Source organism: Poecile atricapillus, chromosome 1, assembly GCF_030490865.1.
Source record: "Poecile atricapillus isolate bPoeAtr1 chromosome 1, bPoeAtr1.hap1, whole genome shotgun sequence".
Taxonomy (NCBI): domain Eukaryota; kingdom Metazoa; phylum Chordata; class Aves; order Passeriformes; family Paridae; genus Poecile; species Poecile atricapillus.
The window spans coordinates 145,016,702-145,033,915 of record NC_081249.1 but is presented as its reverse complement, the minus strand read 5'-3'; the positions used below and the strand labels follow the sequence as shown (position 1 = coordinate 145,033,915).

The window sequence follows — 17,214 nt, the reverse complement described above, 5'->3', positions numbered from 1 at the left end:
TGAAACTTGTGTGCTGTAGTCTGTGGTCAAAGGCTTAAATGCTGTTGGTAGTTTCCTTTGCAACTTGCTACTGTGACTGAAGGTAAAAACTGAAGATTAAAAGCTCATCCCATACTTTCTTAAGTGAAGTCAATCAGGGTGACTCTGATGATGGTTGTCTGCCATAACAATGTCACTTACCCAGACCTTTAACTTAGATAATTTGAGAAAAGCTTTTTTAAGATTGATCCTTGTTAAAGGTAGCCAACACAATATTTTTCCTCTCCAACTGAAGTACAAAATACTGTTGGAAAAAGTTGAGTTCTGCCTTTCTAAGCATTATTTTTTTTCTCAAGCACAAGATGAATATTGGCTGAATTGAAGTTTAGACTTCTTTAATTAAAAGAATTTGATTTTTTTTACATTTTTTAGTTTGCTTCAGCTATAGAATTGCATATAGGTGGTGTTTTTGTGCTTTTTTTTAGTCACCATTGCATTTCCTGTATTCCATTCTGTTAAAATATGTTAGTGTAGTATTCTGAGTTCTGCTTCATCTTTTTTTTTTTGAGGATTTGACAAGGAATGTCAAGCTCTGGGGGCATTCACTAAAGTAAACTTGGGGCTGGGGAAGAAATCAGCTTTTTTGTTTGTTTGCATTGTTAAGACTCAGCTTTTAGAAAGCCACTACCTTTCCTTTGCTTTCCTGTTTTTATTGGCATATGCCATACTGTTATGCTTAAACATCAGTTAATTTTTTTTTATTTGTATCAGCGTCATTTTTATTCTCAGTTTTCCAACTCTGAGGAAAGATTTAGTGATCATTAGCTGCAGTGGCATGAAGTGTCTTGTTTGCAGAATCTTGAAACTTCACAACAGAGAAGTTGAAGATTTTTTTTTTATATTTTTCTTATGAAGATGAACCTTCAGTGTATAGCTACATTTGTTACTTAAATAATTACTTTGGAAAGCTCTCAATCATACTGTTCTTCTGTTTCCAACAAACTTAATTTTGATGTATTAAAAGCAAGAATATTATTTCTATGTTCATTTGTCAAGTTACCATAGTTTTGGTATTGATGCGCTTCTATATGTGCTACATTTAAAATGAGAGTGCCTTCAGATAAATCTAGTAATTTGGGGGGAAATAAGCATTTGCCTTCAGGTAAATTCTGAAATTTGAGGAAGAGGAATTCGCTCTGTGGCAGATCGTTTACTTTTTGGAGTTGAATGTTTAGCTTGTCAGCTTCCCATTAAGGTTAGCTCAGCCTTTCTTTGAGGGAGCTGATTGCATTTGATTTCCCCTAAATGCCAGCAGTGTCCCACCTGTGGAACTGAGTGATTCTGTTTTCTTACACTGCCATGGTAATTTTCTACTTCTTTTTCTAATACCTGCAGCACTCCAAGTGCTGAGAATTAATAACTTTTGAGTTTAGAAGTTTCAGTTTAAGTGGCTGTTTGCTATTATTTTCCTGTTATAAAGTGACCAAGTTACTTCCTTCCCCTTTCCAGTGGGAAATGAGTGGCACATAATATTAGAGGCGTATTCAGAATTTAAGGTTTTGTGTGCCTTCTTCTCAGTATAATTTTACACAGTAACTTGTTCAAACTTCATCTAATGACTCATTTCTTCCATACAGAGGTTTTTCTATCAGGTTTTGCAATTGTGCATGACACTTATATGTCCAGGGAAAAACTTCTTTCCATTGATTTACTTTAAATGCAACATATATCCTATGCTGTCAGCAAGTTCTAGTTTTATCTTGGAATTCCCCATCTGAGGAAGGTGTGGGTGAGAGATGTTCTCATTTTAGCTGTTTCTAGTTGGCTGCATGATTCCGAACCATCAAATTGGTCCTGTGATGTGTAATGTGCTTTTGGCCAAGCATTAGTGTAGGTTTAATTTGCTGGCTTCTGAGAGGCTGGAAGAGGGAAGTGTTTCAAATACTGCCAACTTCCTGTTTGTGATGTGTGATCCCACGCCAGAAATGCAGTGAACTTGAAATATCCTGTTTTAGATTGTAGTTATTGCAAGTGTAACTGGGGAATTTTAGGGTGTGGGAAACAGCTGTGAGATAATTCCCTTAGTCTGTCTCAGCTGAGAGGTTGAATCATTTTGTTCATAGTAATTCAGCCACAATTAAATGACAGGGAGAGTGTGTTGACACCATTGCATAGTCCACCACAGATGAGCTAAGTAAACTAAACTAACTAAATAAAGCCTTCCCTCATGGCTTACAGTGCTGCTATTCCCCACGATGAAGGTACAGTGCTGCAGAGTGGGTTGTGCGCAACTATCTACCTTGAAGTAAATCCAAGTAGCTTGGTAGAAATAACTATATGTAATAGCTGTAATAATCCAGATGGGTTAAGCAAGATTTTCAAACTGTCATTGAGCAGCTGAATCGTACTTGGCATGCATTAATTAATGTAATTTCTACAGCAGTCATGACAGCTGATAGGGGAGGACACAGAGGGGTGATAGCATCTTAAGTCAACAATGTAGGATTCACCAAAGATTGTCAGAACTTTAAAAGCATACAGCCAGCCAGCAGCTTGAGTGATGTGCCCCATTCCTTTATTTCTATGCATGGATAAACATTTTATTTCCTAGTTATGTTTTTTAAAGGCTGGATAGCTGACTGAAATTGCAGATCTACATGTGCACATAGTTTTCAACATGTAAGAATATGTACTTTACATTCACAATTAAGTGTAACCAGAAAATACACTCTGCATAAAGAGTTGTTGCTGTACAGATTGAATGTAACACTAGGCTGTTTTCTTTAGAAGAGACCAACCAGAAAACTTCAGTGTATCCAGTTATCACTGCAGCCATATCCCTAGCAGGACTGGCAGCTTGTTTCCAGCACACTAATCAAGATGTCCACAAGCCTGATGCAGACAAGGGACAGTCTGGACTTCCTGAGAACTCTTCTCCTCATTCAGTGTCTGTTTGCAGCAAGAGAGAAGCAAATGATACAGTTGGTGAAAAATTTTTGCTGGATCAGTGTAGCACTTCCCTTTCAAAGCATTCAGTCCTTCTAGAAATGCCAGTGGATAAAACGCCCAAATTGTCAGCAGAACCGTCTGAGCAACACTTAACAATGGCTTCAGTCCCAGCTGAGAAAGGGAATAGAAGGAGGAGAAGGTTAAGGAAGAAGAAAACTCTGAGGGCAGCCCATGTGCCAGACAACAGTGATACAGAGCAGGATATGATTGACTTCAAGCCTGTCCGGAAAGTCAAGGGTGGAAAGGTTCCTAAAGGAGAAAAAGTTACTACATCTACTCCTACAAGAGAGGAGAGTGGAGTTACTGCTCAAGCAGTAAGAAACAAAGACAAGAATGACAGTGATGCTTCTCTGGAACTAGTGGAAATTTCAGCACCTCAGTGTGATGTGGTTGATGTTGGTTCATCAGAGTCAGGAGATGAGAAACCAGACAGTCCATCAAAGAGGGATTCATGCAATTCTGTGGATCAAGCAGCCCTAGAGGCATCTTGCTCTGGTTATGATGAAGTGAGCTCCACCAGTGAGATTGGCACAAATTCTAGGAATGATGGGAAAAGAAGGTGAGATTATTGTAGAGCTCTGAAAAGTAAAATTATTAGTGTTACATAGTATATTCATAAGAGGCCTCTTTTTCATTCAGAAAGTCTTACATCAGTGACTTCAGGAGTGAAATAAAAGGGGCAATAAAAACTAACTTGGCTTTGGCTTTTTTGGTCAACAAGTGAGTGTGTCTTGTTACCTAGTAATTTCTCTTAATACAAGAGCAGGGCTGCCCAGTTTGGTTTTGAGCTTATCTGTCACAGCGTATTTTCCACTAAGTGCAGAGTTTTGTGTTTTGGAATGTTACTTACCCCAGCATTTTGTCTGAAAATGAGCATGCAAAGTCCAATCTTGCTACTGTTTATTTTTTGTCTTATAGTGTGGCTGAGATACAGACTTCCATATCATCCCTAAGAGGATCAAAGAACTCTTCAGGTATATCTATTAAGCTTTCCTTCTGATGCTTTGTATGTAGTATCTTGCAGGACTTTGTGTTAAATCTTAGTCAGCCTGCTTGCATTGGGGAATTTTGCCCTGAAGATAAAAGCTTACACTCAAAACTGAAGTGGGAAGTGACACATACTCACTTATATCATCTTACATTGAATGCTTTGTGTCTTGACTCCTCCACATCCCCCTGCACTTCCCGCATGAGCGCTATTCCTCCACAGTCTCTGTAGTGCTCTAGGACAAGCAATAATACAATCTCTTTTTAATTTTAAAGATAGGTCTGAACTTAGTCATATGAAGGTCTTTTTAGCACTTTATATTGCCCTCTGTCACATTCACAGTCCTGCTGAAATCCACAATGAGATTTGACTTAAAGGTTCTGAGCCCATGAAACAGTTCTGCTGATTGACAGCAGTGTGTTTTCTTGACTGTGTTCCCATACTGAAAAGTACATGTCTCTGTCCTGCAGAAGTGTCTTCAGAGCCAGGTGAGGATGAAGAACCTACTGAGGGAAACTTTGAGGGACACTTGGCTGCAGTGAATGCTATTCAGATTTTTGGGAATTTGTTGTATACCTGCTCAGCAGACAAAACAGTTTGTGCCTACAATCTCGTTGTAAGTAAGGTTGTGGGAGTGGTGTTACATTAATTGCAATCACAAGGTTTTTTTGTAACGCCTTACTGTGTAGTAAAGGAAGCAGCTGTTTCGTCAAGCTTCTAATTTATTTTATACTATTCTTTTCTTCAAACCTCTCTTCTCCACCTCCCCAACTCTTTCTCCCTATGAGAGGGACAAGGAGAGATAGATTGCCACATATATCCTGATTTTTTTCAGCTGTCCTACCTTATTCTGTTAGGTACATATTTCAAGAGGTTTTATGGGCCTTTATGCTGACAGACTCCATGCTTTCCTTTTTAGAGCAGGAAGTGTGTGGCCATCTTTGAAGGACATACTTCAAAAGTGAACTGCCTTCTGGTCACTCAGACAAATGGGAAGAATGCTGCACTCTACACTGGCTCAAGTGACCACACTGTCAACTGTTACAATATCAAGGTACTCAAACTCTGTGTTGATTTACATATGCTGCATTTTATGCAAGTGTTTCTTTGCAAATAAAAATTTAAAAGCCTTCTAAACCCATATGATCTGGACATGAACACCTCTTAATACCTCTTTAGAATAGAACAGGGGAAAAAAAACACACAAGCAAGACAGCAAACCAGTAACTGATTTACTAATCAGTTGACTAATCTTTTGACTAGCTTGTCAGTAGAGTTTTTTTTGCCAGAACAGCATGGTATAATCCCAAATTTTGGGAATACCAAAGTGCAGGATAGCTGTTTGGCCATGAATCTTATTTCTCTCCCTGTATTTTAACTTCATTGCTTATGGAAGGCACTGCTCTCTGCTCCATCTTTAGAGCAGCCATAAAGAGAGCAGGTATCTGGTTTGCTGAGGGCATGTAAAAGAGTAGACTGAGGCTTCCTGAAGCTGGGTATTTGAGGCTAAATGATAAAAAGATTTGCTCAACCTGTGACTTGAAAGACTACAAAGCATGTATCTGCTTCAGGGAGCAAACTGCCAGAGGTTTTAAACTCTCTAAGTTCCCTGTGGGGAGCTTAATGGGGAATCCTCAACCAGATAACAGATGATTTTCATATGTATATATATACAGTCAGAAGTCTAAATTTCTATACACATTAAAGGTTGTGATTAGAACAAAGTGTTAAGGTTTAGAATTGGTTGCTGAACTACAGTCAAGCCTTAGAGATTGATGGGCCTGATTAAAATCAGGGTCAAACTGCCATGTGACACCAGATTCTCAGATGTTTTTCTCCAGTTCTGTTGGTTTAAAAAGTGAAAATTATCATTCATTTAAGGTTTTTTTCTTGAATTGTTTTCAGTTAATGAAAATCTTTAAGTACTTCTTTCCATTGCTAGACCAAAGAGTGCATGGAACAGTTTAAATTGGAAGATCGAGTGCTCTGTTTACACAGTAGATGGCGGATCCTTTATGCAGGTCTTGCAAATGGCACTGTGGTTACTTTCAGCATAAAGGTTAGTTTGTTTAAATATTGGCACCTGAAAGCCTATTGTGATACTGTTTCTTTCCTCTGTGTTTCTTTCCGTTCTTTATTTACAGTAGTAAATATATTTGTAATGAACTCATTTTGGTATAAATGGTCACTGTTGGCCCCTTTTGGTTGTTTATTTTGTCCATGCATGAAGCTGTCCTATCTACCTATCTCTTTGTTTACTTTTCTTTCAGGTGCTGTATTGTTATGTTTTTCTTTAAGGTTCTCCTGGTCTTCATAACATAAGGAGTTATTTCTTTGATTTGGAAACTTAATTGTTAAGTTAGTCAGTGTCATAGCAAAATTTTAATTCTTGAATACCATTTCTTTCTTTCCCCACCAGAATAATAAACAGCTTGATACCTTTGAATGCCATGGCCCTAGAGCAGTGAGCTGTTTAGCCACAGCTCAGGAAGGAGCACGCAAGTTGTTGGTAGTGGGCTCCTATGACTGCACCATCAGCGTGCGAGATGCACGGAATGGACTGCTTCTCAGAACCCTGGAAGGTCACAGCAAGACTATTCTCTGCATGAAGGCAAGTGTCTCTGAAAATACATCTTGCACAAAGAATGCTTAGAATGATGAGCAGATTGTGATAGGAAATAGAGGATTTCTCTATTTTAATAGAGATTTTCTCCATCACTTCCTTGGAACACAGCCTGTTCCAATGCCTGATCATCCTTCCAGTGAACAAACTTTTCCTAATACCCATTCTGAACTTCACCTGGTGCACCTTGAGGCTGTTTCCTCTTGTCTTGTCACTTGTTAGGGGTTAGGAGCATAATTTCTCTTGGATGAGCAGCATATAAGTAAGTATGCAGCACATCCAAAATTTCCAGGAAACATTGGGCTTTACTGTGCATGTGCAGAACAGCATTCTGCATTCAGTTTGCTTGGTCCCTGATTTGCTGCTGAGCTGTCTGTGAGAATAATCCATAGGTAGGGTGAGTTATCTGTTGCTCTGCAACTTAAAAGCTTCTTATGTCACTTGTGAAATGTCAAAAATCATTGTAATATATCTAGCTCTTACATAAAGAGCTCAGTGCATGCTTTTTCCTTCATACTCTTGATTGATTTTAAGGCTTCCAAACTTAGGAAATATTACAGCACAACTTCAAACTGAATAGCATCTTAATATTTTGCTTGTCCCTTTCATATCTAATCAAAATATAATACTTTTTTTTTTTTTGTAAGGTTGTGAATGATCTGGTATTCAGTGGTTCCAGTGATCAGTCTGTCCATGCCCACAACATTCATGTAAGTCTCATATAGAAAGATGGATTAACTTCTGCTATTAAGGCACTGAATTTGTATGCTATAAAGTCAGTACTTCCAAAATATTTGACTGACTGGTGGGGCAGATTGCTTCCAGAAAAGGAAGTCTTATGATTTTGTGAATGTGACTATGTAACTCTGGAGGCATGAAGAGGCTACATAAACCTGCTGACTCTTGTCACATGATAGGCAATGCCTTTTTATCTGGGCATCTTTTTTTTTGCAAATGTAACTATAGACATGCTGATAATATGGAGAAGGTTCCAAGAAAAACCATGTGAGATATTGTGGTGGGGAAAAAGTTTCTTTATTAGTGGAAGAACTTGAGGAACACTGTGCTCCACCCTAGATGGTTCAAAAGCATCATGAATGCTTTGTCTCTAGCTTACCATTCTCTCCCTCTTTTGCACCATCTTCCCTTAGTCCTAGCAGAAGCATTCATGTAGTTTTGCAGCAAGTTAGATAAGAAACTTACCAGAGGAAAATTTTAGTATATTTCTGTGTATTTAGCTGAATTTGCTAGCTGATCTTTATCACGACATAAATAGTGCTAATACTAATAGCATGGTACTAGTTTCAGGATGGGTGAGAATAGGTCACTAATGATGGAAATAGAATCAATTAGGTTGGAAAAGACCCCTGAGATCATCGTGTCCAACCTGTGACCAAACACCATCACAGCTAGACCATGGCATTGTCAACATCCAATCTTTCCCTAAATGCTTCCACAGACAATGACTCCGACACCACCTCCCAGTGCAGCCATTTCTAAAATGTAATCACTCTTTCTGTGAAAAATTTCTTCTTAGTGTTCAACCTCTTCTGGCACAGCTTGAGGTCATTTCCTCTTGTCCTGTTGCATGGGAGAAGGGGCTGACTTTCTCTGGCTACACACTCCCTTCAGGGAGTTGTAGAGAGTGATAAGGTCCCCCCGAGCCTCCTCCTCTCCCGGTTTAACAAACCCAGCTCCTTCAGCTGCTTCTCATTACAATTGTGCTCCAGACCCTTCACCAGCTTCTTTCCCTTCTTTAGACTCACTCGAGTACCTCAGTGTCCTTCCTAAACTGAGGGGCCCTTGAGATGTGGCCTCACCAGTGCTGAGTTCAGGGGAAGAATCACTTCCCTGGTCCTGCTGGCCACACTATTCCTGGTATAGGCTGGGATACCTTTGGCTTTTTAGCCACCTGGACACACTGGTGACTCCTGTTCAGAAGCAGAAAAAAAGAAGAGAGAACTTTACAAAGACCCATGCATTTCTTTTGTACTGGAATGGCTCTGTGTTAGGATGGGCAAACAAAAGGATAAGTAATATTTGGTCATACGTGCCTTCACAGGGAATGGAAGTCTAATAAAGGTTGTTTCCATATTTTAGTAATGAGCATTGAAGCTAGCTACCCTATATGGGTTAGGTGAAACCTTTTTGTTCTTTTGGTTTTTCAAACCAAACACCTATTTACCTTTGCTTTTTCTTGATGCAGACTGGAGAGCTGGTACGGATCTATAAGGGCCATAACCATGCAGTAACAGTTGTGAACATTCTTGGGAAAGTCATGGTGACAGCATGTCTGGATAAATTTGTTCGTGTTTATGAACTACAGGTAAAAAAATAGGTGGTTACTAATTACATTTATCTAATATGTGTTAATTAATGATTTTGAAGTCAAATAGAAGTCATCTTTGTACTTTCTGGTCTCTAGCCCATCTCTCTTTTTCCTGTCACTCAGTATATATAGTTGTCTCACCAGTCAAGATACATGGGTTTTAAAGAACATAACCTAAACCACTTTTTGGAACCTGGGTTATTCCAAGACAATGACAGCTCAGAAAAGTGGGAAAATGTTAGCTTTGTCTGCTGAGAGAACAAGTCCTTAGTTGGACAAAAAGACTCCCAGAAGCAATGTAAACAAAAGTGAGCTTTCAAGGTGACTATAAAGTTTGGAATCCACCATAGCAGTTTAATTGCTACCAAAGAAACTGCTCTTGGAAGTATTATCCTTTAGATGTCTGTGAAAAATGGCTCTTAAAAATGTCATGCTATTAAATGTCTGTTTCTGTTTCTTTCCAGTCACACGACCGCTTGCAAGTCTACGGAGGCCACACAGATATGATTATGTGTATGACCATCCATAAGAGCATGGTAACTCCTTTCTTTTCACTGTTCTTAAAGAGAAGGTTGTAATTGCCACAGGTGCATACAAGACAGTTCAATTTCTTCAGATAAAGAAATCAGCCTGCTGCTGTTTGGCTGATTTGGCATTTCCAAGTTGCTCTCAGTCAAAAAATCAAGTGGCTATAACAGCTTTATATGTATGTAATAATATTGTGTGGGGAAAAATCACTGTTCAGCTTACTGTAGTCTTAATAGAATAGTTCTTCTTGCAGTTATGATTACAGCGAAGATGCTAGAAATAGTAAAATACTTCTGCTTTTTCAAGTGTCAATCCTGTTTAACTTTTACTTAAGGGCATCGCTCAGGTGCTGGAGAAATACACCCAAAGCCAAACCTCTAGCAACCTTTGACAGAACAAAGGTGTGCAATTGATTCAGGTGTGGAGGTTTCTTCATGCATCTGCCCTGCAAGATCAATTTCAGAAGCACTTCTGGATAAATATTTCTTAAAATAGTTTTTAAAAGCGCTTATTTGTCTGCATGTCTAGGAATTTGTTTGGAAGGTTTCTTTGAGACTGTAAAATGAAAGGTATAGTAGTGATCTGTAATAAGAGAAAAGTTAAGTCCAAAGCAACAGATTTCCTAATAATTGGAATACATTCTGCCCAAGCATCACATCTCATGTAAGTCCAACCTGAGGCTTGAACTGTGCCCCAGCAGTGGTCTGTTGTGGGCATTCTCAATTAAAAGAAGGGTTCAGATGAGAACTTTAGTGATGAGTGAAAGGATCTGCATTAGTCTTTCTGAAATTCTGGTGTTCTTCTACACACTTCCTCTCCATCCTATTTTGATGTAATTAGTTAAGTCCTGGAAATGCATTCAGCTTGACATTTACACCTACATATTTTTTAACTTTAGTGTATAGTACCATAATTTAAACTTTTCTGAACTGTTACACACACAACACTATCAACAATAGAGGTTATGGAAGCATTTCTTATTTATTTGTAGGTTTTTGTGAACTATGAATACAAATATTAAAATAATTAAATAATTTGTTTGTACCTATTTTTTAAATGTAGAAGCCTTGCATACTGATGTTTCATTGTTTTTACCTGCACTGAAGTCTCCTTCAAAATTTTACTTTTTTTTTCCTCTTTTATTCCCAGCTTATTTATCCATAAATGTTTCTTTTACAGATCTACACTGGATGCTATGATGGCAGTGTCAGAGCTGTGAGGCTTAATCTGATGCAAAATTATCGATGCTGGGTAATTAGCAAATTGTATTTAGTCTTCATTATTGAATTTTCTGGGGGTGGGCTCTAGTCACTTAGTCTTGGGTAGTTTGACCTTAGATTTTTCATAATTCATTATTATTTTAAAATGTGTATGTACTTTTAAAGTATATATCACTTAGGTATATACCACTAGTTTAATTTCTTGTTGTCTTCAGTGTGTGTATGTGTGTGTGTGTGTGTGTTGCTTTGGGGCAAGTTGTTAGTGTAAATTACTGTTCTTTCTGGCAGTTTTTAGACATATCACTATTTAATAACAAAAACTTCGGGTGAGTGACATAGAAAAGCTGATTTACTGTGATAAATAAGTTAATTAAATTCCAAATTACTTTGTCATAGGTAAGCTTAAATTTTGTAAAGGTTTAATTCCTCTCTTCCTCCTGCCATTTCCTGCTGATGGGTCTAGGCTTGGCTAAAGGCAGGAAAATTTTCTTTAAAGCTGTAATTAAAGGAAGAGACCATGGAAAATGGAAATTGAATAAGATAAAAAACTTACAGGATTTGGCAGGTGTGCCTACAGCCTTGGAAGAGTATTGTGAAATTGCAGGAAGAAAAGCATTAGTAAAAATTGTATTTCCCTGGCTTATTCTGGTGTGTTGGGTTTTTTTCCCAGTGGCATGGATGTTCACTGATCTTTGGAGTTGTGGACCATCTGAAACAACACCTGCTAACTGACCACACCAATCCAAATTTTCAGACCCTGAAATGTCGTTGGAAGAACTGTGATGCTTTCTTTACTTCCAGGAAAGGTTCCAAGCAGGTATGTGGTTAAAATAACATGGCTGTATTTGGTAATATAAAGTACTTTATATGACCACAACTGTGGGACTTGATCTTATTTCTCTTAAAAGGCTTAAATTTTTCTAGCCTTGGCAGGCTTAACTGCATGTGGTTACAGTCATCCAGGGCTAACAGGATTCAGTTCAGCCCATGGCAGATGAACAGTGCAGCTATGATAATTTGACATACGATCAATTTAAAACAGTTTGATCCTAAAATATTACATGGAAATGGTAGAATTCTCAAAATATTATATAAGAAAATCTATTCAAGATATTAGGAAGTTTATGAAGGAAAAATAACTTTATAAGATGAAAAAACATCTGCCTTGAAAACAGGTTTTTATCCTTTTAATTTTTATTTATTCCTTTCATTTTTGTTTATTTTTCACATGAGATTGTTTTTGCTAACAATCTTTAAATAAATCGTGCATAAAAAATGAAAGAAGAAAATGAAGAAGGCTTAAGAGTTGGATTAAGTGATGTGGAAAGGATTGTGGGATGGGTGTAAGGAGGGCTGTTACCTATAGACTGATTGGTATAATCTGCATTTTAGTCCGTGGCACAGTATAAGCTGCCTTCCTTTGAATGCTTTCCAAAGTATAGGAAGGATGGAGGTTTCTTCAAGAATTAACAAACAGTAGAATTCTGAATTTCTCTTTAAGTCTGGGCTTTAGATATGATGTGTTTATTTAATTTACTCTTCTAATCAAGAAGGAAACTGTTTTTTATTTCCCTTTAATCATGTGGGATGTGAAACACTTCATATGTGATTTAATAGCTTGACAATGATAATATTTATCTTTTTAGAGGCTTTAAGCCAAGCAAATGTATATTATCTTGAATGTCACCTTCACTGAGGCTTCAAAGACTTTTGCAAAGAATTTGCAATAGAATCTTTTGCAAAGTTTTTTGTGCAGTTTGTTGTGATGATCATAATGATTTTTTTTTAATTGACTTCTGGTTCTTTTCTAGGACGCTGTAGGACACATTGAAAAACATGCTGAGGATGACAGCAGGATTGACTCGTGAAGTTTTTCACCTCCCACATTGGGAAGTAATTTTGTATGCCAAAATTATTCCAAATAACATCAGTTTCTTATTCCGGTCTTTCCTCTTTCTTTCCCCACTTGGAATGCAAAAACTGAGTGGGGCTGAAATGCATTGCTACAGAGACTGCAGGTTGTGTTGTACTCTGTAGAAATAAGGCTGGTAATTAAGACTTAGCCCAAGTTCTTGCAAGTTTTTAATTCATTGGTGGACAAGAATATTCCTTCCTCTTGTCTGCCTTGTTTTTTTTGTTGTTTGTCTCTTTTCAGATGGTTTTATTTGTTTTTTTAAGAAGTACAGTCTTTGGGAAGTCCAAAGGGGTGTTGAAAACTTAGATTACAATAGGTGCTGCTGTTTGCAAACTCAGCTTGCAGCCTATTATGTGTCCAAGGTGTATCAGGTTTTGTTGTATCCAATTTTTTTAGCCAATTTTAATAAAATTCTGCAAACCAGAATATCACAAATTCTAACAATATAACCTGAATATCCAGTGTACGTTTTTACTTTCTTCATAAAAATAAAAGTTTTTATGGAGACTGGAATAAATTAATTTTTTAATGTTAATTGTATGTAACTTATTTTTTATTCCTTGTGTAAAAATTGCTGTAACTGGCACAATATATACAGTGATAGATACCATACCTCTTGAGGTATTTTGTTTATTTTGAGGAAAGTGGTTATTTCTTGAGGGAGATGCCAGTAGCAGCAAAACAGCCAAAACAGTGGCTCTACTCACATGCTTTGCAATCTTAGTCTTTTTCAGTATAGGTCCAAATGTATGGGAAAAAAGTAAGTGGTGTTTGTTTCTCTTTTAGTTAAAGAGCAGTGTAACCACCACTACTGTCTTGATAAAACACCGTAATTGGATTGCTGATTTTGTGGAATCTTAGTGACTGAGCTTTGCAGTCCCATATCCTCCTGGCATAGCAAACCAAGAGAAATGCAAAGGCACTGTGTGTCTGAGTGCATCCACTTTGGTAATGTTTTGTTTCTGTTGTGAACTGGCTTAATTGTCTTGGGCTATATGAAGTTCACAAAAACTCAACTGGAAAGAATGGAACAGGGTTTTAAAGTCTAAAGTTCTCAAGCAGAAGCTGAGGATATGAAATGCATATCACGTGTAAAAGTCTTGTTTCTCCTAATGCACAAAAGGTACCACAGTGAGGCCAGTGCAGAAAGAAAGACTGAGCTTGTCAGGGTTCTCCTGCAGGTGTCCCCTTGAGTGGGATTGCTTCACCTTGGAAGTTCAGTGAAATATCCTTCTGGCACTTGCCATCCTCTCTCCCCTCCCTAATGACACTAATTTAGCAAAGAACCCTCTTAACGTTGAGACTAATCTAGCAAGGAGCTTTGTGTTCACTTTTGCCTTTGGTGCTCAGGATAAAATAAGCAGAAGTTTTCCCAAGCTGTAAAGAGAGGGTGAAGGCAGTGAACTGAGCTGCTTGTACACGAATTCAAAAAATCCTGAGTGGACTGTTTTTACTGGGTATCTTATTCACAACCACTTTCAAACTTGTCAACCATAGACCAAATAAGTTTTATAGCCTCATTCTTTGACTGTAAAGAAGCCTTTTTAGGCCAAGAAAGTGAGTAATTCAGGAAAGCCCATGGATGTTCCTCTGCCATCCAATCAAGGAACTTCAGGGCCTTCTCTGGAGCACACTGGTTTTGTATTATCTTAGCAGACAAGCAGAATTGCTCTGACTGATGGATATTATTTTTGAGATGGGAGTAAAATATGAATGAGATGTAGTAGCATCCTACTTCAAAGACATGGGAATCTCTGAGGTTCCAGTGCTTTTGTGGTGATTTAGTTTGTTTACTTTTTATTAAGCTGTTTGTGGATAGCAAAGAGCCCCAATATGTGGCTCAGACCTCAGGCTGTTCTGAGGGTGTTCTTGTTTTGGTTTTTAGGGGATGTGTGTTTGTGGTTTTGGTGCTGGGCTTTTTTAATCTTTCTGTCTATGGACTGTGGATGAAGCAGTTCAATAGAGAATCAAGTCTGGGGAAGTCTTCAAGCAGTGTAGATGTTTTAGGATGGAGGGTGTAATGCTCTAAAGCCTGAGAGCATTTGTTTGGGTTTTTTGATGACCTAAAAGCAGAAGATTGCATAATACTTAAACCATTTCCAAAGGTGTTGGTATTCAGGAGTTCTGAGAGTTTTTTGAACCATGATGAGGGAGCATGTAAGTGTGGCATAAACAGGGTAGGCATCCTAAGCTGTCCTTCATGGACTGTGCTGCAAGTGAAGATGTGGAGGTATGTCCCGAGGACAAGCCTGTGGGGCAATAGTGGCATTCTGAAAAATGTGTGTGAGAGCAGATTTTGTTACTTCTCCCTTGTGATTCTTTACATTCTTTCAGCTGTTTTCAGGAACATATAAGGATCTTTCTCATTAGATGTTGCAATAAACACAGTTATGACACTTTATTTGCATTCCCATTTGCTTGTTGGATTTATCTTTTCTAGCTGGTAGAAGCGGTCTTTCTTTTTGTGTGGTCCATGATATTTCCTTAGCTGTCTTGAAAACAATCCTCCTGGAAAGTCTGGGCTACTGAAGTCCAGCTTTAGCAGTTGTGTCTTTTGCTGCTTTGTAGGTCATTTCAGATACATTGTAAGAGATGGGAAAATAGCAGAGCTGCATGGGTGAAAAATTTTACTTCATGAATCAGAAACAATTTTTTAAAATCCTTGGATTCAGAGGAAAATGCTGGTTTTTCCATGAGGATATCTTAAAAGGATTTGCTATAAAGTGGTGCAGCTGTGAAAATCCCCAGGCTTCTCTGGAGTTCTGTGGAGTGGTTTCCTATTTGTTCAGTTGGAATTTGGTGCAGATTTCACAACTGGCCATTTACTTCATCTGGAGGCAATATCAGAACAGAAATGCCAAAATAATGTTTGTTGGTATTTGTTAGTGAGATCCTCTCTGGTATTGCAACTGAGGGTTTTGACTCCTGATATACCTCTAGCTGAAGAATGCAATAACTTTGGCAAGATGGGCTGTTTGTGACATTTAACACAGTAATATTTGCATGAAAAGCAGTACTGCACATCTGAAGCCAGTTTCAGGATTACTTATTTTTGGTTTTGGTTTGTTTTTTATGCAAGTAAAAAATTGTGGGTGGAAGAGTGAGTAGAATGAAGATTTATTTTGTGATTAGCTGTGGATTTTTTTATTAGTCTACTGTTAAAAAAGGTTTTGGACTTGCTGTATGACAGCCCTTTAGGGGCCTTTTGGGATTTGTCTATATTAGTTTCTCCTTTCTCCTTCAAATTTCAGAGAAAAATAACAGCTATCTGGCAGTGCAAAACACTCTGGCCTAACGCTGCTGCTTCTGTACGTGGAAGGGGATGGAGGGAAGACTGCATCTCTTGGTACAAAGATGCATTAAATATCCAGGCTTCTGCTTACCTTGTGTCAGTTATATGTGAATTAGACTTTAAACCTAGTATCAGCACATAAGTTGGCTTCTGCAAAATAGCAGGAGCTTGGCTGTGTGGTGTGTTTGAAGTAGTGCAGTTCTTAATGCACATTTTCAAACAGTACAGTCATGCTGGATCAAGGTAAATGATAATTGCAAACTTGTAAATGGCAGGGGAAATGTTTTCGTTGGGAAAATACTTTTCCCTTAAGTTGAATTAAAACACAGGTACAGGTGAATCTTGGTTTTTTCTTGGGCCTGTATTGTACTATAATTCAAGCAGTCTGAGTTGTCCAGAGTTGCAGAATATGTGAGGAAGGATGAGAAAACGGTTTCAGCTGCTGTTTGTAAAATAATGAATCCTCAAAGAGCAAACTGTATAGGTATATGTTCTGTTATATGCGCCTGCCAGCTTCTCAGATTTCATTTTGCTGTAATGTTAAACAGTCTTCTTAAAGAATGGAAGTGGAATAGAACAACTTGATTGAATATTTAATAATGTAAGCTGTGTAAAACGTGCACAGATGGATCATGGTTTTTTTCTCTCATTTTGGTACAAAGCTGTGAGTGTAATAACAAAACTTTACATGGCAAAAGAAGAAATAAAAAAAATAAAGTTCTTTATATTGTTAATGGTTCGTCTGTTTCTCCTTTGTTTTAAATAGAATGATTCTTTCACAGGATTTGGTAGAATTTTATTTGTTTTGGATTTTTTTCCTGTTCTGTGAGTGCTGGATAAAATTAAACAGGCCACTTTGAAGCTCCAGCACTGGCAGGAAATGTTACAGGTGTGCAGGAATCTCAGACCTAGTCATTTGGCAGGGAAATGAAACTGTCCACCCAACTGCTGCCTCCAGGCTGATGTACTGCGTGTCTTGCTTCATGGCCCATTTCTGGGGAAGTTCTGTAGAGCTGTAGAACTTGTTGGTAGTTCACTCACCAGAACTGTATAAGGACCATTTTTGAATTGCCAGTTAAAAATCCTGATTTTTATCTTTTAACTGATAGATTTTGTTTTTTCTTGGAACATCCCAACTGAGAGCATCTCTGCCATACTTGTATGGAAAACAGTAGCTCAGTGGAGGTAAGGCATGGCTGGAAGCCAGGGCTCCAGGTGTTCCAGTCATCTTAAAAATTATTTGGGTTAAAAAAACAGTTGAATTTGAAGGACAATAGCTGTTCTTTAGATAAATTATAGGACTTCCTTTCTCTTTCAGAGTAAGTTACAGT

The 17,214-nt window shown here is 38.0% G+C and overlaps 1 protein-coding gene across 3 annotated transcripts in view; it reads left to right on the top strand.

The window, feature by feature from the left end:
* Positions 1–16,617, top strand: part of ZNF106 (zinc finger protein 106) — a 41,209-nt gene extending 24,592 nt beyond the window's left edge. Inside the window, exons 11-22 of one of the 3 annotated variants that reach the window (XM_058842311.1) lie at positions 2,770–3,547; positions 3,907–3,962; positions 4,447–4,592; positions 4,896–5,030; positions 5,919–6,035; positions 6,396–6,587; positions 7,247–7,309; positions 8,806–8,925; positions 9,393–9,464; positions 10,636–10,707; positions 11,347–11,493; positions 12,488–16,617. In XM_058842311.1, coding sequence (XP_058698294.1) covers positions 2,770–3,547; positions 3,907–3,962; positions 4,447–4,592; positions 4,896–5,030; positions 5,919–6,035; positions 6,396–6,587; positions 7,247–7,309; positions 8,806–8,925; positions 9,393–9,464; positions 10,636–10,707; positions 11,347–11,493; positions 12,488–12,544 — 1,955 coding nt within the window. In that variant the 3' untranslated portion in view covers positions 12,545–16,617. Of the gene's footprint in view, positions 1–2,766; positions 3,548–3,906; positions 3,963–4,446; positions 4,593–4,895; positions 5,031–5,881; positions 6,036–6,395; positions 6,588–7,246; positions 7,310–8,805; positions 8,926–9,392; positions 9,465–10,635; positions 10,708–11,346; positions 11,494–12,487 lie in introns of those variants that run through there. The other 2 variants (XM_058842302.1, XR_009277957.1) reach the window with 2 other exon arrangements.
* The last annotated feature ends 597 nt before the right edge of the window (positions 16,618–17,214 follow it).